A 24,010-nucleotide genomic window follows, 5' to 3' on the forward strand; every position below is an offset into this window, starting at 1 on the left:
TTAAAGGGGTAGCAATGATGAGGAAATCCACATTCTGGGCGTACAAATGTGAGGGGGAGCAATCATGGATGGATGAGATACCCTAGCATTTGTTTTCCACCCCTCTTATTGCCTTTTGTTTTTTCTTAATTTTTCTTTGCATTACTGCTCGAAGCTCTAGGAAATGAGAGCATGCTTTGAATGATGTGTAGCAGTGGTTACCCCCTTAGTGGTAGGGCAATTCATCACCCACCAGGAGTTGGGACATGCAAGGGTTCCTTTCCACAATGTGGCAGGGCAACATTGGCCCTAGGAAGCAGGTAATGACCATAATGATAAAGGGTAGAGCTCATGCTTGGCTTTTGCCCACGTGTTATTGTTAATGTCCCAACCATCTTTTGCATTTTATAATCTTCTCTTTCTTTTGTTTCTTGCTTATGCTTGATATGCATTTTACTTTTATTTTCGCTGCATCAACCTCCCAGGGAAAAGTTTCCAGACCCGACCCAGACATGTGGACAAGGGGAGGGGGTGTGATAGAACCCAGTGGACCCAGAGATGGGAGGTGGAGTATAGGGCTTGCAATGTACGAAGGGAAGTGATAGTATAGAATGGGAAAAAGGGACCACGCTATCTCAATCAAGGTTTCCCAAGTAGTGCCCTTCCTAAAGCCATGGGTCATTAAGGGAGGTCCCACTAGACTAGGATTGAAGATTAACCCCCCATTTAAGGTGAGGGAACAAAACCATGGTCAAAACCCTTCCTTTTTCCAAGTCACCCAATAATCCATGCCAAATGCCCAAATGAAAAACAAGCATAAGCACCCGATTGCATAATGAATAACATACCTTTTGGATCAGATTGCCCACCTTCTAACATGTGCTCTTAACAAATGGGCAAGGAAACATATGGTTGATGCAAGTGGCAGAGATAAAATGGCACATCATTTAGCTCAGTGTTGATAATATCGCCGATATTTCGGCGATATTCGTAAATATCGCGCGATTTTGGTGAAAACGAAATTTCGGCTGGAAAATAGCGCGATATTTTCATGTTTTTAAATTCTCGCGAGATTTCCGAAATTTCGGCGATATTTTCATAAATATCGCGCTACGACTGTAAATATCGCGGGTTAGGTTTAATCGGGTTATAAAATGGTTATAGTGTTTTGCTTTTCCCGTCACTTTGTTAATGTTTTCACTGTGTGTGCTACTGTGGGATCCCTGAGATCATCTTCATCACCGAGACTAGAACTATGTTTTCTTCCTACACTGAGATTTTCACCGAGACTGTGACTGTGTTCTCCTTGTACCAAGAGCTTCATTGTCACAGCTATGTCAAGACTCGAGACTGTTACCAACTTACCACTGAGACAGTGAGAAGGTTACATTGTATTAATTATGAGATTGAGTTATTCTATGCCTTCCTTTTCTGAGCTGGGTTATGTCACTTTGACACAAGCAACAAGACTGCTTCCATATTTTCATGTAGATTTTCACTTAAGGTTTCATTTTATATTAGGCAACCAATATCTAAATTCTAAACCACCTTGGATATTACAATGACCAACTCACCAGAACAGATCTTAATCGACTGTTACTAGTTTGTAATTACTTACTGTAATCACCACCGAGATTTCAGAGGTATCTGAGATCCTGTACTCCATTGGATCCATCGAAAATTAGTATTTACAAATCCTAGGGACCTAGACAAGCGGAAGCAAGTGAGATTTTTCATATGTATTATGTACTATCTAGGAGTTAATCAACTAATTTTCTAAGAATCACGTTCTTTACAAATGAACAAGTTACACATACCTTTGTTTTTGTATGGTCCTTCCAGGTCGGCTTTATGTGACTATTGAGGCCTATTTCTTATACATATATGATATATGTGCATAGATTTTTGTCCTTTCTCAACAGAAGTCTTGGTACCTTTTCATAAGAGACTGTGGCTTCAAATTTTTGACCTTTCAGCTAGGCTTATAAGGCTTTCAAACAATTCGGTCCTGATCAGTCAACAAGTAAATTTTATGCGGGCTTGAAAAAGGCTTCTTTTAGTCCATAATGAGATATTCTATTCCTTGAATTGATTACCCATAAAAATGTACAGACTCCTGAAGTTCTCAGATTTCTGAAATGAGATACTGTTCAGATTTTAATATAGATTTCAGACTTCAATACTTGATCTCGGAACCTTGCTCATTAACATAAGGATTTCGGCCTTGTAAATGCTTAATTTCTAGACTTTTAATTTTTGTTTGAGTCCTTGATTGGACAATTATCAATTTATCACTATGTGTGATGTTATTTTAATTTTTGTTTGAGTCCTTGATTGGACAATTATCAATTTATCACTATCAGGGATCAGCAGGATTTGGTATCGCCTTTGAAGTTTGATGTATCATTTCTATTTGACATCATATATATCAGTGTTTTCTTCATATTTATGTGCCAATGTGTTTAGTTCATGTTGTTATTGCTTTATATGTTTAGAAATCTGAAAAAAAATGAATATATTATGCATTTTTTATGCTTGCCGATATTTTCGCCGATATTTCCGATAAGATATTTTCCGGACCCTCGCCGATATTTTCCCGATACCGATATTATCAACACTGATTTAGCTACAAGGTGGTTGTCAAGGGTTGTTGGCTGTCGGCTAGAAAACAATGATTAGGAGAAAAATTCTCCTATGGGATCGCCCACTTTTGGTGGGTAATAAACCTACTACAAAGACTCCATGTAGCCTTAGATGAGTTTGATTTTCCTTTACCTCAGATTTCTCCACCACAGAATTCGTTGTCTTCAAATAGATGGTTTCTTAGTTTGCCAAGGCCAAATAGAAAAGATAAAGACAAAATTGCTAATTAGGGTGGAATCTTTCACAATCAAAATTAGTAGGAGAAACAAGGTCTTAAAACCCTCAAAGCCACAACTCGAGAAGAGAAATGTAATTGATCCACAATTGATGATGATTGATTTGATCTCAACTCTTCTCTATTTATAGATTTCACTATGGACTACAAAATGTGAGGAGTTGTGGGTGCAACCCCCAATTTTGGGTTTGTTTGCACCAGCTGACCCAACTTTTGTACAATGTTGCCCCAACATTGGAAAATTTAGGTTTTTACCCCTTTATCAAGACTATAGCCTACAAGGACAGATAGGTTATTTCGTCCTGCATTATCCCATCAATTTGGAGAGGCCATTACATTCCCCCCTTCCCAAAATTGCTTGCTCTCAAGCAATTGAAAATTGGGATGTTGTAAAACTCGTTCTCCCTCCCATGTGGTGTCTTCTTCTAGTAGATTCTTCCCAGCGTTGCAGGGGAGCCCTCCCCCCCTCGAATCCTCTCCTGAAGCGCGCTCCTCCAAGTGGGAGTGAATTTCAAGAGCACGCTCTCGCAAAAAAAAATTCACTCCTTGGCTTTCTTTGCAAAAAAAAATCGCAAAGATGTTCTAAATGCAATTTTTTTTCAAAGAAACAAGAGTTTTTGAGTGGGGCAACCTAATATTCAAGCTTATGTACCTAGTATTATGCCATTCATAGTAATATTAAGTTCTTAAAGTAAAAGTGACATTCTCCTTTATCTTTCACTTTCATCATTTTAATTAAATTTTTAACATTACCATGAAATGACTTAAGAGGTTTGAGAGTGGTTCCGACCTCATTGGATTTCATATGGAGAAAGTAGAATTTTCGATCTCACTCAAAATCCAGCGGAATTATCAGTTTTTTAGGATTTCAGGATTGGGGAGATTGTAATGTTTCCATTGGATTTTGTCACATACTAGAGTATGGAACTCGTATTTAATCAAGAGCACCAAGCCCTCCCTCTATGTACCTTGATGTTAGTGACATTGGTTGTCGAACTCCTCTATCATGACCCTATTAAAAATGTACCCATTACTCAAACAAAATCATGACTTGACATGCTCCATTTTTTCTATCTTATGTTAATGCTTAGAGAGAGATATTAATGACAAAGATCCCAAGAGAGGAAATGATTTTGATGATATGTAGGTATTTGTTGTAGAATGATTTTTTTGGATGTTAGAGGCCATATAGAGTCTATTTGTTGACGTATTTTCAGTTTAGAGATGGATTGCACTCGATGCTATTTTGGTTTTGTGGACGCTTACATGCTATATAAATGAGAACTTGTAATTTGTGGACTTGTGGTTGATGAAGATTATAACTACTAGATGAATGATGTTATATGGTTTAATCCATGTTTTATGTTTTTTTATCACTAATTCATCATTTTAAATGCTTTTGTTGACATATATGCATCAAAATATATATATATTATATAAAATTCGCTCCCAAAATCGCTCCTAACTCAGGAGCTTTTGAAAACGTCGCTCCCCACTCCCGCTGCCTACTTCCAAGTAGCCATGATTCTTCCATCTAATAAGATATTTTGAAATTACTCTGCCACTTAGTTTATTTTCTTGTACTACCATGATTACTTCTAGGATCAACTCCAATTGCCCTTCTTCGTCCAACAGGGGCAATTCGATAGAAATAGTGACTTGCTACTCAACGGCCTTCTTGAGACATGATACAAGGAAAACATTATGAATTATGCTTTGTCTTGGTAGTTCCAACTCATATGCCACTTCGCCAATCCTTCAGAGAACTTTGTAAGGCCCATAAAACCTTGGCTTTAGTTTTTTTGCACCGCTTTTCTTGAGTGTAGATCATCTATATGGCTACAATCTCAAAAAGGCTAAGTCTCCTACCTCAAAACCGTGTTATGTTTGATGTTGGCTTGTGTACATCTTTTGTCAGTTATGGGCAGCATGCATGTTTTCCTTGAGTACCCTAAGAATGTCCTAGCTCTCTTATATCCTATGTCACAGTTCGGGTTCGAATTCGAGTTCAGCAATGATTAAGTTTGATTTGAATTCGGAGTTGTCGATGAGGTTAGGCATTAAGTTCAACTATACATATTTTTCTATATATATAGATATATATAGATATGATATAAAATTATCAAAAATCAAAATTAATCAATAAACATATATGAGTAAGAATTCTGATTAGTAAACATACATAAATAACTTAAGCATAGTAGCGTCTAATTATCAATGGCATTAGTTAAATATAAACATACACCATAGCAATTTGCAAATGTAATAAGAAATGGCAATATTTTCAATCTTCAAAATTTAAAAGAATGTCTATAATGTCAAATACTTGTAATTTCTGAAAAAATCACAAAATTTAAACATAATCAAAATTTAAACATACAAATTACAATACAACTATATTGCAAAATCATGGAGAACATATTCAAATTTCGAAATTAAAAAAATGAAGTCAATCATGTCAAGTAGTTATAATCTATGTCACAGGGTTCGCCAAATTTGAACCTTGAGGTTCAAAATTCGAGGAACCCAAAAAAAAATTCAAATTTGTTCAGGTTCGGCAAACCTCATAGTCGAACCTCAAATTTGAACCTCAACGAATTTGAACCTGAAGGCGAATTTTATAATTTTTTTAAATTTTTTTGGTGTTCGAGGTTAGAGTTCAAGTTGTTTTTGTCAGTTGTTTTAAGATTTATGAGAAAAACCATGGGCAACACATGGTTTTCTCTTGTTTCGCTTCCCGCCAATTAGTTTCATGCGGTGGCCACTGGTTTGCCTTTATTTACCATGGTTGTCGATAGATTTTCACAAGCTAACTTCAGTGTTAGTGTACTCGCTCTATTATTTTATGTCATATATATATATATATATATATATATATATATATATATATATATATATATGTATATATATATATATATATAGATGTTAAAAAATATGTATAGTCGAACTTAATGCCGAACCCCATCGGAAAATTCGAATTCGAATCGAACTTAATCATTGTCGAACCCGAACCGTGTGACATAGGTTATAATCCATAAGCACAAACCTCAATTTCCTTTACCAAATTCGACTTTAGGTTCGACTTGAGGTTCAAATTCGATCAGGTTGGACTTGATGTTCGAATTTGATTAGGTTTGAATTCGATCAGTTCGACCTTCGTGTTTGGATTTCATGTTCAACGAACCTAAATGAATCTGAATTTTTTTTGGGGGTTCGCTGAATTTTGAACCTCAAGGTTCAATTTCAGCAAACCTTGTGACATTGCTCCAAACTATAAATATAAGAATGTTGTTAATCATACTATTCTGCCTAATTTCAAATTTGTTATGCAATTGCCTTATTTTTGGTATCTATTGAAGGTGTCCACACTTCTCTAAATCCTATAACCTGCTTGATGGTTTTCTAATATAGGCAGTTGAAATTGTCATTTTGTCTATTGCTTGATTTTGTTTTTCATAGAAAAAACATTTTGTATTAATTTTGGAGAAGAAAATTACAACACATTTAGTAATTATGCCTATAATGTCCTCTCCAAATTGATGGGCTAATGGAAGATGAAATAGCCTATCCAACATCATAGGCTATATTCTTGATAAAGGAGTAAAAACCTAATTTTTCCAATTTTGGGGCAATATTGTGCAAAAATTGGGTCATCTAGGGCAAAAAAACCCAAAATTGGGGTTGTACCCACAACTCCTCACATTTTGGAGCCCATAGTGAAATCTATAAATAGAGAAGAGCTGAGATAAAATCAATCATCATACATTGCGGATCAAATACATCTATCTTCTTGAGTTGTGGCTTTGAGGGTTTTAAGGCCCCATTTCTCCTACTAAATTCGATGGTGAAAGATTCCACCGTAGTTAGTACTTTTGTCTTTATCTTTTCTATTTTGTTCTAGCAAACAAGGAAACCATCTATTTGAAGACAATGAATTCCGTGGTGGAGAAATTTGAGGTAAAGGCAAATTGAACTCATTTAAGTCTAGACAGATTCTTTGTAGCAAGTCGAAACTTCTCTGAGGCAGAAGGATGACACACCTAATGGCATTGTTGTCATTGATGGCAAAGGAGCAACAACAAGGCAAAGAAGTAACAAAGATCAGATGGCAAAGGAGTAGCAAAGGAACAATAGGAGCAACAAAGTAGGTATGTTGCAATGATGTTTGACAGCAAGAGGTTAAGTTGCATGTTGTTGATGCTTGATGAGAATGCAATACAAACATGTGATGGCAAAGGAACAATAGGTGCAACAAGGCATGTCTATTATCTTTTGATGGCTTTGCAGAATAAAGCAGCAACAAAGTATGATGGCATATGCACAATTAATGTATGCACAGTAGAACATGTATTGTTGATGGCTTGCTTGTGTTGATGCAGGTATTGTTGGAGAACATATTGTTAAAAATTGCTTTCATATGTTTGTTATGCTGCGAAGGGTGTTGGTTAAAGGCTGCTTGTGTTTACATATGCTAATTGATGCTAATTAGTGAGGCAAATTATGTGCATATGGAGTAGTGGCTAATTGTAAACATGTATGCATATGATGAGTGAGATGCAAGGCAAAGGTAAAAGCAAGAAAATAGTTGTGATGCAAGGCAAAGGCAAAAGCAAAGACATGAGGAATATTGTGGTGCAAGGCTATTAGAATATGAATGCATCACATTTGGACATGATGAAATTACTTTTATGTATTTTAATATTCAAGAGTTTAAACAATCTTGGAATTGAAGAGACACCTTTAGAATGCAAAGAGACAAGTTTTGTCATTTCAAATTTGTGTGTGTGGAATACTTACAGCCATCAAAGTTCATTTATAAATTCGTATAAGGTTGGAGAGTTGAGGAGTTAGAGAGTTAGAGAAGGTGAGAGCTGATTGAGGTGTTATGCGTTAGTTACCTGGCACATATAGAGCAGATGTGATGCATATTTAAGGAGAAGAAGAATCAGAATCAAAGATGGAGATATGCAAAGTTGCAGACTAGGTAAACCAGCGTATTGTTTTCATTTTGTATGAGGGGATCGTGGTCTCCTTTCAAGTTGTGGCTTGATAAAGATCAAGTTGGAGCCTGTTGAGGTAGGAGCCTCCTGTGGGTTGTACCTTACAAAAAACTTATGGGAGTTGGAGCTTCCTTGCATCTTGTAGCTTGTAGAAAAATTAAAGTAGTAGCCTCCTATAGATTGGAGCCTACATAAAATCATATGAAAAAAAGAGTAAGAGCATGCCTTTGCATCACAACAATAACAAAGCTATGGTTTTCTCCCTTTATGGGTTTCCACTTATATCTGGTGTCCATATGTGTTGCTATTATGTGTTGATGTGATGTTTTGGTTTACTTATTACTTCTTGTTCACATATTAAATCTGCTAGTTATTATTTGCTAGGCTGCTCACTTAATGTTTCGGTTAATCAGTTAAAAGAAAAGAATTTTAATGTCCATGAATGGACTAAATTGATTCACCCCCCCTCTCAGTTTAGTCAAGTGTCCATCAACTCATAAGGCAACTGAGATTCTTCTGAGATCAATAGGTTGAAACCTCTAAAGCAACCGAAAATCCCCTAAGGCAACAGCCCAAATTCTCTAAGGTTGGCTAAAACCCCTCTACAATTGAACTTATGCGAAGTCCTCTTGACACAGACCAACATCCTTTTGAAACAGTCTGAGAGTTCTGAGCATGAACAAAATTCCTTCAATCGAATCTCCCTGAGGTTTTTTGGTGGACTGTTTAGAGCCTATGGAAGACCAGAACCTCCTGAGACAGATTTTGAAGAAGCTTCCTGAGGTAATTAGATGGTGGATTCAATAGATCTTGGAGCGGAATTTGATCATCCTTTCTATCAGATGGTCAACATCCTAAGGAAATTCGGCTTGTCCAGTAATCCTAGGTTAATTGTATTTTTGGTCAGAACTTGCAAGGAAACAAGTTGTGTATTACTTTCAGTTTGCGGATTTGTATAGACAGTTCAGATCATTGGTAGATAGGCTACAATTGTTCATTGGTTACATTTTGTTGAATTTTGAACTTGTTGTTGATTGGTTGAACTACAATATTGTGTTAGATGGACCATCACATTATATGTTGTTAAATGAACAATGATATTGGTGTAGATCATGTCATACTGTACTACTAAATGTGTTGTTTGTTTCAGTATTGAATGATTTTTATTGGAAACCCTATTTATTTGAAGCAAACCCTAGGGAAAATTTTCCTTTGGACAACACAATGATATTAGAGTTGGGGATCCTGCCAGCTGTGTGTGTATGAGTTTTGCATGCTTCCAGAAGATAGAACCAAGCAAGGAGAACAGGATCCTGTTATCTTACTGAATGCAATAATTCATGGACAATAAGAAATGAGTAACTTGTTATTGCAGGGGAAACAACAAGGACAACAGTTGATTCAAAGGAAACAAGTAATACCCCGGGTGTTAGCTCAAGGACAACAACAATTAGCCTAGCTGATGGCTCAGTTCATAGGGACCTCAAACATTGCTAGAAACAATGCCAATATGTTAAAATTTGCAACTAGGGCCAAACTCCATGTGGGTCATCTTATTAATGGTAGCTGATATTTTTCTTAGATCCCTCTCATCGAGAGGTGCATGATTGATCTAAAGATCATCCGATTCCGATAAGTATTCATAGAGATATGAATTTATTTGTGTTATGGAACAATTCGTCAAGGTCGGCCAATAACCAAATAAACCCCTCATGTGCTCCACGTTTTTTTATAAACAAAGGTGCCTTGAATCATTTGAGAACACAACTCTCATGATCTCCCTCCCTCCACTTGTTTTGGGTTTGTCTTCTCTCAAGGAAGACGCAGTGGAGAGGGTCATCTAAAAGAGCCCTAGACGCAGTCATCTAGGAGAGCCCTAGCCGCAGTCTTGGAGGAGATCTGGCCGCAGATCTAAGAAGCCCTAGTTGCAGTCAATTGGAGTTCTAATGCACAACAAAGGGAGCCCTAATCCGCAGTGAAGCAAAGGCTCTAATCCACCACAAAGGGAGCCCTAATCCGCAGCAAAGGGAAGGCTCTAATCCACGACAAAGGGAGCCCTAATCCGCAACAAAGGGAAGGCTCTAATCCGTAGCAAAGGGAGCTCTAACCGCAGCAAAGGAAGGCCCTTATCCATAGCTAATGGGATCCCGAAACCACTGTCAAGAGGAAGCCCTAAACTGTTGTCAAGAGGAGCCCTGAGTCAAGGCCTTAGTCGCAGCATAAGAAGGACTTCATCCACAGCAGAAGGGACCTTATCATAGCATGAAGCAACGTGGGCATGGACAGCAGCAAGACAGGGAAGCCGCAGTCACAAGGAGGAGAGATTCAGGGTTGTATATGTATGCGTTTGAGTGCAGGTAAGTGTTGTCAGCTTGCCCGAGTTCATGAGGAAAGAAACGTTGTTGTTTGGGTATCATTTGGGAAGGCGGAGTGCTACAGCTAGCTGTTGTGCTAGGCTGCAAGCCAGAGCACACAGCTAAGGTTGTGTCAAGGACTGTCAAGGGTGGACAACACCTTCAAAGGGCAGTGTGGCATGAGAGAAAGCTCTTCAAGATAAACTGCAGTCCTAAAAGGACTCATCTCCTCACTGTGTAGTAGCCCTAACCTACACACAATCATAACAACAATGGGCAGCAATACATATGATCAGTATTGCTAGACATAGGTGCTGCAATGGGACAGCATGGCAATGATGAGGTATTATAGCATGCATGGTAAAACATGATGCAACATGGGACAGCTGCAAGCATGAAGAATCATGGACAGCAGTAGCATGGTAAAGCATGGACAACTACAAGTAGAGTGTTGTATGGGACAGCAGTATAGTACTTGATGCAGCTAGGACACAAAGCAGCAATGGTGCAGCAAGCACATGAGCATAACATGGTGCAGTCATGGCACTAGGTATACACTGGGACAACAACAGCATGAGGTCCAGTATTGTGATGATGGGTGCAGCATGGTGCAACACGGTGAGGTGTAGCATATGGACAAGATGCAGCACATGATAGGTGAATGAGTCACCTTGGAGAATCAGTTGAAGCAGCATGTCTTCAACTAATCTCATGTAGAGATAATATATTAGTCGAAGTATTGACTTCTGTTGTAAATGTACTATCTCTCTCTCTCTCTCTGCTGAACTATTGAAGAACATATAAGAAGAATTGATCAAGGGTTTCCCCACATTGGGGTTTTTCCTTGGCTAGCACCACATCTTGTGTCCTCTTGCCTTGGCTTGTCTTTTGCGATTTATGTTTATGTTCTATCTACAGTTTACTTTAATGCTGATGTGATTGCTAAAGATATTGAGCTAATTGTGAAAATTGAAATAAATTTCTCTAAGCATAGAACATACCTAAACTTAACACAATAGAACCACTACTTCATTATTGACTTCATTTTTTAAATTTCAAAATTTGAATATGTTCTCCATGATTTTGCAATATAGTTGTATTGTAATTTGTATGTTTAAATTTTGATTCTGTTTTAATTTTGTGATTTTTTCAGAAATTACAAGTATTTGACATTATAGAAATTCCTTTAAATTTTGAAGATTGAAAAATATGCCATTTCTTATTACATTTGCAAACTACTATGGTGTATGTTTATATTTAACTAATGCCATTGATAATTAGATGCTACTATGATTAAGTTATTTATGTATGTTTATTAATCAGAATTCTTACTCCTATTTGTTTATTGATGGATTTTGATTTTTGATAGTTTTATATTATATATATATAGAAAAATATGTATAGTTGAACTTAATGCCGAACCTCATCGGAAACTCCGAATTCAAATCAAACTTAATCATTGCCGAACTCGAATTCGAACCCGAACCGTGTGACATAGGTTTGGAGTTCACCTTCAGTTTTGCTCCTTCTCTCATCGTTCAACTTGGTAATTATGAGCGAGTAAAATACTTTCTTCTGTTTTTGGTAGTGCAGACTGATGGCTGAATTCTGCCATTTTGACTGCTATGCCTTATGGTTCCATGTATCATTGAAGGTCATCTTATATAAGTATCCTTTCTCTTCCACTTTCAGACTAACATTCAATGATGGTGTGAAAAGGTTTGACCTATTTATAAAATGTTTATGAACGGCAGCGTCAAACCTGAACCGTGATCATGTTTTGGATTGACAGGCAGAGGTGATAATCAATTTGCATGCCAGTATGAAAATTATCATCAATGACATGTAATTTAAAAAAAATCAATTATTAAGTCTTGATTCTCGAAAGGTATATGTTGCTTTTAAACAAGTATTTGCAGGAATTTTGGTAGGGTATGCAACAAGCCACAGCCATTGCTCTCAAGAACTATTATATTTTCAAAACAGCTGTGTTTTAGTATTGTAACTACCTCTGGTTGCAAATGAATGCCTACTACTAGTCCAAGCCTTCTGCACTACATATGATAAGCAAAATTCTCAGGGTATAAATGCAGTCGACAAAGAGTACACACCAGACCTTTTGCCTCATGTATAATACTAAACCGTGAATTTCAATCACAAGGATAAAATGATCCTATGCACCATCTTCTCAAGATCCTAGTTAAATATATAGTCTTTACAAAAAGAGTGTCTGATGAAAAGCAGTACTTTTTTTAGGAATAGGCACATGTGATAATACTTTGTTCGTTGCTCTGACTTGTCTCACCACCAGATTTCGTCCATGAAACTCCTACATCATCATAAAACATGAAGTTTAGTTCAATGAAACATGTTGACACAACTAGCATCATGAATTGAAAATGCTCGACAAAGCAGATTGTCCCTCTACATAATAGCAGCCTAACCACTTTAAATAGTTGAAAGAGTGCATGTTAAAAATTTCGAAGGAGCACAGACAGAAGATAATGATGGAAAGCAGACGATAACAGTAAGCTATATTTCCTATTACAGGATGCAGTAAATGTTATGAATGAACTATTGAAACCATGTTGCCTTTTTCCATAATTTCATTATCTTTCTTATTACTTTTGACTCTTCACAGGAGCAATATTTGGTAGCGTGGAATCATATATTCATCTCCTGTCAACCTACAAAAGTCAAAGTCTAGAACTGTGCCAACAGGCCATTGATTCACTAATGAGGTGGACGAAGTGTTCCCTTCTGGCTGTAGTCTGCCCCACCTATATAGCATGAGTTTAAGTTTCAAAGGGGATCGGGCCCCGTGCAAGTCCCGGGTTATTTTGGCATAATATATAGTATTAGATACCTCTCACACTTAACACCTACGCTGAAAGAAGTCCACTCTTTGGATCATGTTGGGGCATGCTTCTCTAAGCACTTCAAAAAAAATAAAAATTAATGAAAGAATAAAGTCTGATCGATTACCTTCCCGTGCAATGAAGCAATGGCAGCCTCCACTTCTGATTGTGAGGCTAAAGAAACAAAACCAAAGGCACGAGGCACTCCATCTTTACGATTATAAACGACTTTCGCACCTAAGACATTCCCAATTTCACTAAACAAATCTCTCAGGGTCTCCTCCTTCACTGACCAGGCAAGGTTACCAACATACAATTGGTATGGAGTCTCAACATATGCGTCCTCACCCTTCTTTCCCTTGGATAGCACTGCTGCTGGAAAGTTTACAATCATATCACGTCCACCCAAGTCCTTCATTTTCAAAATACAACAAGCAACTGGAATTCAATCTCTAAAATGCATCTGCAAGCCTATATGATTTAAAAAAGAAAAGCAATCCAAAAACTAAATTGCCACTTACAGAGCCTTGCAGTTTTTCAATGGCTGCCTTGGCTTCTACAACGGTGCTCATTGTGACAAAAGCAAATCCTCGACTTACACCGGTTTCCTGACTCCGGGCGACCTGTTGCCAACACGTTGGTTAGAAATCAGTGTACACTTCCTCGGTGCCCATCCTGGTAAAAATTAAATATGAAAAAAAAAATTGCAATTATATCCCTCTTAATATTCTATCCTACTAAAACCGAGATGTTCAACCACAGAAAGTTTAAAACCCGGCATCTTTCAACAAGATTCACTTTTCAACTTTCGTTATAAAAAGAGCCCCTGACTAGGTCAGTCTCTAAAAACCCTTAAAAAGAAAATAGCCATCAAGTAAACATATATATATATATATATATATGAGAATTACCTCTACAGACTCTACAGTTCCGAACTTTTGAAAGAGATGAGTAAGATATGCATTGTCACAGCTCCTAGGGAGATTGCCCACATAGAGTTTAGTTCTGTTGGAAGATGGCTCTTTTTCGTTTTCTGGTTTTTGCCCTGTGTTGTCCTTGGGCTGTTGCACTGCATTTGTTTCTTCTTCTTCGGGTTCTGATTGCTCTGTAGTTTGAATTTCTTCTTGAGTTAATGCTGTGATTCTGAACGCGTTTCTGCTAGCGATGAGATGGGACAGCTGGACAGAACAATGGGGTAGCGTTGATATTTTTACAGATGGAATCCTCAAGGAAGGAAGAGAATTGAGTCTGTAATTCAGATTGCGATTGGGATGGGTATTCACTGGCGCACAATAACATGAAGAAGCTGCCATCTTATCAGCAGGGATGTCACTCTGGAGAGAGTTCTGGTACAAATATCTGGAGAGAGTTCTGGTACGAATGGAAAGGGATAAGGTCATTTGTACCGTAATTTACGCTCATTGTCCCTTTTCTTGCTTTTCAAACACCCCGAACCTCGTCTCTCCTTCCTCTGCCCTGTTTAAGAGACTAAGATATATATCTAGTTTTAGTTTTATAGAATAAAATAACAATTTCAGAAGTTTTGATTAATTAGGTTGATGATATTAAAAAGGAGTTGTCTATAATGCGATTTTTTGGAGATTTTGGTGACGGAATCCGGCGGAAGAAATTGAGGTTGAATCTTGATTTGTTGCAGTTAAAATGGTTTTTTAACTGCATATTTGGATTCAGCACCCTTAAAAACCCATGGGATGCTTTCATTGTGCAGAAACTAGCTATCAAACTTGCGATTCCAATAAATTCCTGCCGATTTCGACCGGAAAAACCCGCCCGAAAGGCTTTCAAAAAGTCGCGTTATAGACAACTGCTATTAAAAATAGTTTACTATTATTTTTTTATTTTTTTTAATTCAATCATTTTCTTATTTAAATTGATGATGCGTTGGCCTAACCTTCCAACAATCCCCTCACTAAAACGATAATGTCAAAAAACCAATGCTAATATATTCCCATAACTTTATCTAAATTAGTATACTGGATTATTATTTTTTTTATTTTTTGCAATTTAATCATTTTCTTATTCAAATTGATGATGCGTTGGCCCAACCTTCCAACAATCCCCTCACTAAAACCATAATGTCAAAAAACCGATGCTAACACATTCTCATAACTTTATCTGATGTCTTTGAATGTATCACATTCCAAAATGAAATGTTTTTTCAATTCCATTGCCCCAGCCCTGCAAAATGTACACACATGTTCTTCCTCAGCTTCTTTAGGCCTTTTCCATCATCTTGTTTCACACCAAAGTTGATGTGAGTTGGTTCTTAATTGAGCAATAAGAACCTTTGCCCACCACGGAATGCTAGCTCCAATGTACTCTTTTTGTTGTAAATTACACATAGGGTTGAATACCTCAATGTAATACTTCTTCTTTCTACCCAACTCTTTTCCCCATACTCTTTTACAAAACTTCTCCATAACAAAATTCTTTAGCTCATTGCTATTTGTGGGACAAACATTGAGGTAGATGTTCAATTTTTGCATCCATGTGTAGTTTTGTCTCATCCACGTTTTCTTTCTTTCACGCATGTCTTCATTGAAGATAACATTAGGCCATCTACCTACTCCCATTTGCTCAATTCTTTTTAGCTATCTTATGAGTCGCATCATATCAATTGCTTTGATGGCAGTTGCTCTTGTTTCACTCAACATTATCTCATAAGATATCGAAGTTTTTATTTTGAACTTGTTCATGATCAAGCATTTTTGGATTTTCTCAATTTGTTTCCATTTTGGGACGGGGGTGTTGCTAGCCCACAATTCACACCCATATAACATCACTGGACAAACTAGGAGTCCAAAAAGCACTTCAAACATTTTAGAATCCCATAACTCTGCCTCTCTATATCTGTTTTGAAAATCATATAATATTTTCCACCCTCCTAAAATTATCTTCTTTCTACAGTCCTCCCAATTAAGTTTGTTGTTGAAATCAATCCGAGGTACTTGTACTCATTTACTTCTTCAAGAATGTTGCCTTCAAATAAAAATGTATGTTGGCTTTGCTTCTTTTTATTAGATAAAATCATTATTGTGGTTTTGCTAGTATTGACTTGCATCCTCATTGCTCTACAAAAATGCTCAAGGGCATATAGGTGCATCTGCAATCCATGGGCCTCTTTAGAAATCAATACAATATCATTAGCATACAAAAGAAGCTTTATCACAAACTCCCCCAACCAAACATCATCTCCACCTTGCAGATTTAGCCACTCTTCTAGTTTATCAATATATAAACCAAAAAGAGTAGGGGATAGAGGGCAACCTTTCTTGACACCAATGTCACTTCTAAAGCCTTCTGAAACACATGTTGAGGTTCTAATTTTGACTTTCACCTCTTCATAAAGTCTATGGACAACGGCTCAATAATGCAAAGGAATTTCAAGTTCTTCCATTCTACACCACAACTTATCTCTAGGGACTGTGTCAAATGCCTTTTTGAAGTCAACAAAGCAGTAGAATACTTCTTCTTTTTCCTCCCAAACATTTTCAATAATGTGTCTCAACGTGATACCATGATCCATCGTAGAATGCTTCGGCCTAAGACCCGTTTGTCCTCTTTCCTTCTTTTCTTTTACTTCTGCCCACTTACTTATTCTATTTTCTACCATGCTACCGAAAAGATTTGCAAACAAAGGATTGATCATAATGGCTATATAATTGGAAGGATTATTAATGTCTCCACTTTTAAAAAGATGTATTGTTAGGCTAGTTGTCCAGTCTCTGGGGAATCCTTGTTGAATGATGTTGTTGAATATTTACATGATGTGCGTTGCAAGAGTGTTCATTCCCCATTTTAGATACTCTGCTTGAAGTTCAACCAAGTCCTTTGCCTTTCCTATTTTCAACTTCTTAATTCCAATCTCCACCTCTTGTAACGTGAAGAGGTTTGTAGTTGTGTTGATCCTGGGGGGAGGCTTCGCCTCTAATTCTTTCTCATAGAGTTGTCTTGCATATTCAAACTATTGATTGGTTGTAATATTATTTTCAATTTGCTTCTTCCTTGGTTGAAGTTGTTTCCATAAAAGCTTTGGGTTATTCTTGCTTAGATATATTAACTCTTCTCGCCTTGTTTGCATGAACTCATTTGTTTTCCTTTTAAGTGTATGCTTATATAACTTTACATTCATCTTCTCCTTGCCTGTGTTTTTCAAGGTTCCCCTTGCCATTTTGCATTCATCATCAAACCAAACATTTACACGAAAACAATTTAATTCTTATTTCCTGTTTTTGGCTCTTTTGCACTTCTCAAGTGCACTTTGAATTATATTTGTTAACTCATGATTGTTGAAGCTTTTGAAACTATTTTTCTCCTTCTGAATTAATATTTCTAACATTGCCTTGAAGATAGTACAATTTTCTTGTGTTAGAAGAATTTTGCCCCTTGATAGTAATTGCCAAGAGCATTATGTTTTCCTCTTATGATGTCGTTATTCTAACCATGATAACTTTATATAAATTGGGTTATGGTCTGATTTTAAGTCCCAAATATGCTCTTCAATCTTTACTTCATCTATCTTGTCTATCAAGCTTTGTGAATAAATCACATAGTCAACGACACTTGCCCCATTGTATGTGTTGCAACTGAAGTTCCCAAACCTTTTCCATCTATCTAGACCATTGCAAATAATTAAGTTGAAAACACCACACAATGTAAGCAACTCCTGTCCAAAATGATTGCTAACTTTGTCATCTTTTGAACACCTCACCCATTGGGGATTCTCCTCTTCAGTGGAGCCAAATAGGATTGCGATCCTCTTTGCAACAAAGAATACTAGCTTGATGATTTGTTATTTTAGCATTGAAATCTTCCACTAAAATAACTTCTCCCTACTAAGAGTACACGACAATATCTTTCTTTAAAGCTGCAAACGGATCCTTGTTGTCTAGCCCCTTACTTTTGTAAGTTTTTGAGACTTGAGGGGAAAAATAGCATGTTGCAATTCTTAGGTGATTCTCATTCTCTAATTTTTTGAACCATAAATATTGTTTATTTGCAACTTATTTCATTAACTGAATGTCACAACCTTCTTTTTATTTCAGTGAAACTAGTATCCCCCATACCCTTTGCCATTTTCTGCTACCTTGTTCTAAACTACTAACTTCAAATAACTGTCAAACACAGAGGTTTTGCAACCATCATGTTCATGAGTTTTCGTGAGACAAATTATGTATCTACCTTCCGCAATAGGCCCTAACCCAGATCCCCTCCTCCAAGGGTAACCTCTACAATTCCAACAAACTAAACTTAGGTAGACCTAGGTGGGATTTGGTTGCTACACAATTTGGCACATAAGACTCAAATTTGAGTCTTCACCCCTTCTCATCCATGTTGATCTTGTTGTTTTCCTCCCTATTATCAAATTCTCTGTTTTTTCTTCACTGCCAGTTTGTTGCGTTGTTTTCCCTAATGCCCAAACACTACAATAATTGCTTTACCATTGTACAACCATGCCCTTTTCCCTTCATTTCTTGTTGCTCTAATTTTCTCCACTTCTTCCCTTCTCTCCTCTTGATGTTTGTTGGTTAAATCTCCATCTAGGAAGAAGTGTGAGCCTTTCAAGAGTCCCTTTTTGCCCAAGAAATGGTGTTTGTCTTGCACGCTTACCATGGTGACTTTTATGGGTCGAAGTCTCTCTTCACATATCTTCCCTGCCCTCCTTTCTTGGCAAATTTGCCCTTTCCAATGTAGTTTCTCTTTGAGAAAGTCTCTTGTCAAATTGAGAGTACTTTCAATCTTCTCATAATCTCTTATTCCCTTGAAAATAAAGTTTGTTTTTCTACCCTTTATTTCTTTGTGTTCTCTTTCATGTGCTCTACGAGCACTAACATCTTCTTTTTCCTCTCTCCTTATGTAACCATTAATGTCTTCATCTCTAGCTTTGATTTCTTTTGTACTCTCTTTCATATTGTTCTTTTTTGTCTTCTCTTTCTAAAGGCTTGTTTGCTGAGATACTTGTGTATCTACCTGAGTTGCTTTAGAAATTATCACATCCTTGTTTGTTGTTATTGATTCTTTCATGGTTTGTCACACTGTCTTCATGCTTTGTCATTCTTGTTTTCCTATCTTTAGAACCTCTTGTAACATTGTTACATGTTCTTTTAAATTTCTATTATCTTCCATTAAACATCAATTTGCAATTGTGGTCTCTGAAATTTTGTGGTCCCTTTCATGTTCTTTGGCTTCCAAAATCTCCAGCCTTGTCCTGGCCTTCATCAATTCTTGGACATAGAGATCTGATGACCAAGTAAGAGATGTAGATGTGGGACTGTAAATGGTTGAATCTTCTTTATTTTTGTTGCTCTTATTTATTTCCTTCCTCTGGAACTGTTTTCTTCTTCTTTTTTCCCATTTAAGGCGAGCAATCTTATGCCTTAAAATGCCCTAATATTACTTTGCATTTACCCAAATCCACTTTCTTATTTTGTCTGTTGAAGCAATTTTGACTTGACCCAAATGATTTGTTACCACAAAACCTGAGATTTCTTTTCCATTTTTAACATTTACTATTGATTTGCTTTCCATTTTAAGATGTAACAAAAAGCTAAGACTTGTCTGAAAACAAGTCGTGAGAACTCTTTAACGAACGAATCTAAAAAACCATGAGACTACAGCCCTTGAAAATTTGAATCTGTGACCTGCGTCAACCATTCTATGTAATAGTTCAATAGAGTTGTTCAAAACAAAACTCTGATGGCAATTTATAGAATTGAAAGAATAAAAACTATTGCAGTCAAAAAATCAACGAATTGTTCGTTAGAATGTGCTTTGTGCTTGAATACCAAGCAATGACAACTCTAATCAAGTTGGGGTTCGAATCCTTTAGAAGATTGATCACCAAGCTAATTTCTAGTGCTTAGAGACTGCGGTCGAAGTTGTAGCTGGGGACTCTGAAGATACTCGAGCTTTGTTATTTGTTCTCTATGTAATTAGAACTTTGTACCGAGTCATCAGATCCCTCATCATTTTTAATTGTACAAAGGTAATTATGATAAAATAAAAGGTGAACCAAAAAAATTAAACATTATTAAAAAATAAAAAGAGTTGGAGATAGGTCAAAGGCTGGAGTTAAGTTTGGCGCAAAGAGCTTCGTTTTTGTGGGTATCCAGGATCTTTCTCTGTCAGTTCCAGGTGGTTGTTCCAGCCGGAGGCTATGGGTTCCTCTCCTTTTGTTCTTTTTGGTTTCATTTTGTCATCTATCCATATCAGTAGCACATTATGGCAAAATTGTTGATATACGTTTCATCATATGATTCTATATGATGCTCAATGTTCTCATTTTATATGTCTCTCAGCTATATGTCATATATGTTCTCAGTTGTGGTCACCAATGTCATGAGATCTTCTTTTTGTTATCCACATAACATGATGTATATATTGCCTCAATATAATATATTGCTTTTCTTTCTTTCTGAAAAAAAAAAAAAAAAAAAAAAAAAAAAAAGAAGAAGAAGAAGAAGAAGAAGAAAAGAAAAGAAAAGAAGAAGCAAAAAAGCTATACATTTTTTTGGTACTCAAACAGATACAATATATCCTGTTATTTGGTACAATATACAATTTTTTGGGTATTTGTTATATTTGGTATATTATATATAAATATTTGATGTTTTTTTATATTTAGTATATTAATGCTTTGTTTTAGCTAATATTTATAAATAACAAAACTATTTTCTATATATGGTTATATAGGAAAAAAATAAGCTAGCACAATTACATTAGTAATGCTAATGTGGTTGATATATAATCAATATTATTTTCCTTCTTTTAAAATTAATTGTTTTAGGTGTCCACACGGTCTTGGACAAATAGTGATTGGGTGCTCTGTTAAGGCAATCCTTAATGTGAAGTCACTGGTTCAATTCCCCGCCCCGATCGGGGTGATATATTGGACATGATGAGGATATAATTAATTGTTTTAGGTAATATTATAATTAATAAATCAAAGAATAATCTATTTCATAAGATCACGATTCTCGGATAATCCATTTCATAAGATGTCATACAGTTTCCTTTAATCTGTTTTATAAGATCATGTCAACCATTAGTTCTATAAACCTACATATCTACATGATGTCATTTGTTATTTAATAATTAGCATGATATTTTCACAATTGTATTAGGTAAATGTGAAAAGGTAAACATGGATCTAGAGATGCAAGATAATTAATATTTGAAATTTCATATGTTGATGTAGAGGAGAAATATGTATTATAAGATCATGTCGACTTTTTTTTTATAAACCTACATATCTACATGATGTCATTTGTTATTTGATAATTTCATAATTGTATTAGGTAAATGCGAAAAGGTAAACATGGATCTAGAGATGCAAGGTAATTAATATTTGAATTTGATTCATTGATGTGGAGAACACAACTAGAACATGTGATCATCTTTCATTTGTGACCATAAGATAAAGATTTGGATTAAAAGAAAGATTAATCTATCAACTTTCATTAGGGAGTAATGAATAAAAACAAAAACAAAAAAAATAGCTAAGAGATAGTAAATAAAAACAAAAAACAAAAAACTTTAATATGTCATGGTTTTTCTACTAATAAGGTGTTCATACAAATAATAATTCTTGTTATCAAAATAGTTGATTAATTGTAAGGGGATTAATCTTCTTGTTGATAGAAAACACTAACCCTTTGTTCAGTGCATATAGAGTGATCAACAAACATTCAATCAATTCAACCAATTCAATGTGGTGGGCAACATCCTACACAAAATGGGATTAGAAACATTATCTTCAAAGAAATAGAGAATACAAAGCAATCAAGCATACGTAAAAGTTAAACAAGTAAGACCCAGTTCATTTTGGTGAGCAAGCAAATAGAGAAAGGCCTTGGGGTTTGTACACTGCGCTGTAATATTTCTAGTGGGAAATATTAAGTGATAACAACAAATAAAGCATAAACATGTAACCATAAAATTAACACACCAACACAATGACAAATTGCACAAAAAATTGTACCAAGAGCTGAGCCATTTATTAGCTAAGAAAATAATGTACATATAAATGAAGAAGAGGAACGTGAGCTTGTTACAACGAGCTAGTTAAGTCCTAGATGAAAATGGAGTTGTCCAAGTGCTGGAAACTACTCTCCCAGGTCTTTGCGCTGGCCCAGTAAATTCTACTACTACTTGCTAGAAAGGAATTGGTGTTTCGGGAATCTAAACTACTCATAAAATTCTAGGAAATTAATTGGAGCCTCCTCACAAGGAACCCAGAATAACCTAAAAAAATCTCACAGACCCAAGTGGTGGAAATGGTCCCATAATAAACTGCATCCTCCTCTAGTAATTTTTGTTGTTGACTACTGAGTGGAACTAGAATTTATGCCCTCGGGAGTGCTAAGAAGATTCCACAAAATTAATCCTAACCTCATCTCACAAAACCCACAAAAACCTAGAAAGCGTTTGGGCTAAGTCCAACGTGCCTCAGTGACTCCAATTTGTGTGTGGACCTCTAGCTGGTTGTAGATGAAATATGCTACAAAATGCTCCAAATATCTCCTAGAAAATCTCCTTCCCATTGGGTTACTTCCTCCCAAATTTTCCCTTATTCCTCCGTAGCCACAACATAGATTCTCCTTGCCCAAGTGACTGCGCAACAATGCCCAATGAGCCCTTGTGTAGACTAAGAATTGGAGCAGCTTAGCTCTCCCAAACGCCTCACCAATATACCTACAAATCGACAAGAAACTCCAACCCTCTTTGTGGACATATTCTCTACTATTTGGATGGCCCAAATTTCCCTTTTCGCTGGCCCTCCCAAGAGCCACAAATTTATCTCCTGTGTCCAAGGAAAACTCGCTCCAACTGAAGGAAATGAATGTGAATGTGCCCAATTGGAAACTTTAAACTGAGCTCTCCAATTGCCTCATTAAGGAGACACTCGAAGTTCTCATGAATGAGGGTGGAATTCCCGCTCAAGAATTCCTTATGCTAAACAACACGGTTGTCTTGGCTAAGCATCTCAAGAGAACTAATGTTAAATTGTCAAATGATCAAAAGTACTAAATGGAGGCCTCCAAGCTCTATTTATAATTGTTGGCCCTTTCTCCCTTGGTGGTCTCCACTTCCCACTAATTCACACCCCTTCCTCTCTCTTTCTCTTCTCACTAGGCGAATTGCTCCATTGGATCGAATTTCCTTCTCTTGTGGCCCCCACATTGTACTAGAGCTATACTTTTCTATTTCTCCTAAGCCCCATGTAGTATACCTAGGGGGGGATAGTATGGGGTACAAAGGGAGGTACCCAAGGGAATAATGTAATAATGGGATGGGCCATAGTAATAAATAAAGTGGTTAACCCATATCATGTAAGGGACCACAAGTAGTTAGCAATAATGTAATAAGCTCATTGTATTAGATCACTTGAAATAGATCTGACCCAAAAATATATGATAATAGAAATAAACCCAAGAAATAACAAGATTCTAATATAGATATGATTCATCTTTATTGATTGGAACCCTTAAGGTAGGGTAGCACCGTACAATCACTCCTTAAGGAAGGAGAACACTCCACAAGCCATATGCTTGTCCATACAATATTCCTTCACATCTCTTAATGGGGAGTCTCTAGCCTCTATATAGGCCTAATACATATAATACCATGGGTCATTACCATGGTTCCCTCAATACCATCTATCTAATACAATGGGCTTATTACATTATTGCTAACTACTTGTGGTCCCTTTTTTTTTTTTTTCTTTTCTAGTTTAAGACTAACCTAAGTACCCACGAGGATTTGAACTGGTGACCTATCGCAAGGAGTGCCTTAACAGCGCACCCATTCACCGTCAATCCAAAGCCCCGTGGGCAACTACTTGTGGTCCCTTACATGACACGGGTTAACCAATTTATTTATTACTATGGCCCATCCCATTATTACATTATTCCCTTGGGT

At 36.5% G+C, this 24,010-nt stretch overlaps 1 protein-coding gene across 4 annotated transcripts in view; it reads right to left on the reverse strand.

The window, feature by feature from the left end:
- The window catches only part of LOC149219004 (28 kDa ribonucleoprotein, chloroplastic-like), a 56,756-nt gene extending 42,198 nt beyond the window's left edge, over positions 1 to 14,558 (reverse strand). For 2 of the 4 annotated variants that reach the window (XM_089384218.1, XM_089384217.1), the window contains exons 1-4: positions 13,981 to 14,558; positions 13,591 to 13,692; positions 13,197 to 13,481; positions 12,490 to 12,540 (exon numbers count right to left, since the gene is read on the reverse strand). In XM_089384218.1, coding sequence (XP_089240344.1) covers positions 12,490 to 12,540; positions 13,197 to 13,481; positions 13,591 to 13,692; positions 13,981 to 14,469 — 927 coding nt within the window. In that variant the 5' untranslated portion in view covers positions 14,470 to 14,558. Of the gene's footprint in view, positions 1 to 12,458; positions 12,541 to 13,196; positions 13,482 to 13,590; positions 13,693 to 13,980 lie in introns of all 4 variants that reach the window. The other 2 variants (XM_089384219.1, XM_089384220.1) reach the window with 2 other exon arrangements.
- Positions 14,559 to 24,010: the final 9,452 nt, after the last annotated feature.

This window comes from Pinus tabuliformis, chromosome Q (genome assembly GCF_031772625.1).
Source record: "Pinus tabuliformis cultivar Carrire ecotype Pingquan chromosome Q, CPIR1, whole genome shotgun sequence".
Lineage (NCBI taxonomy): Eukaryota > Viridiplantae > Streptophyta > Pinopsida > Pinales > Pinaceae > Pinus > Pinus tabuliformis.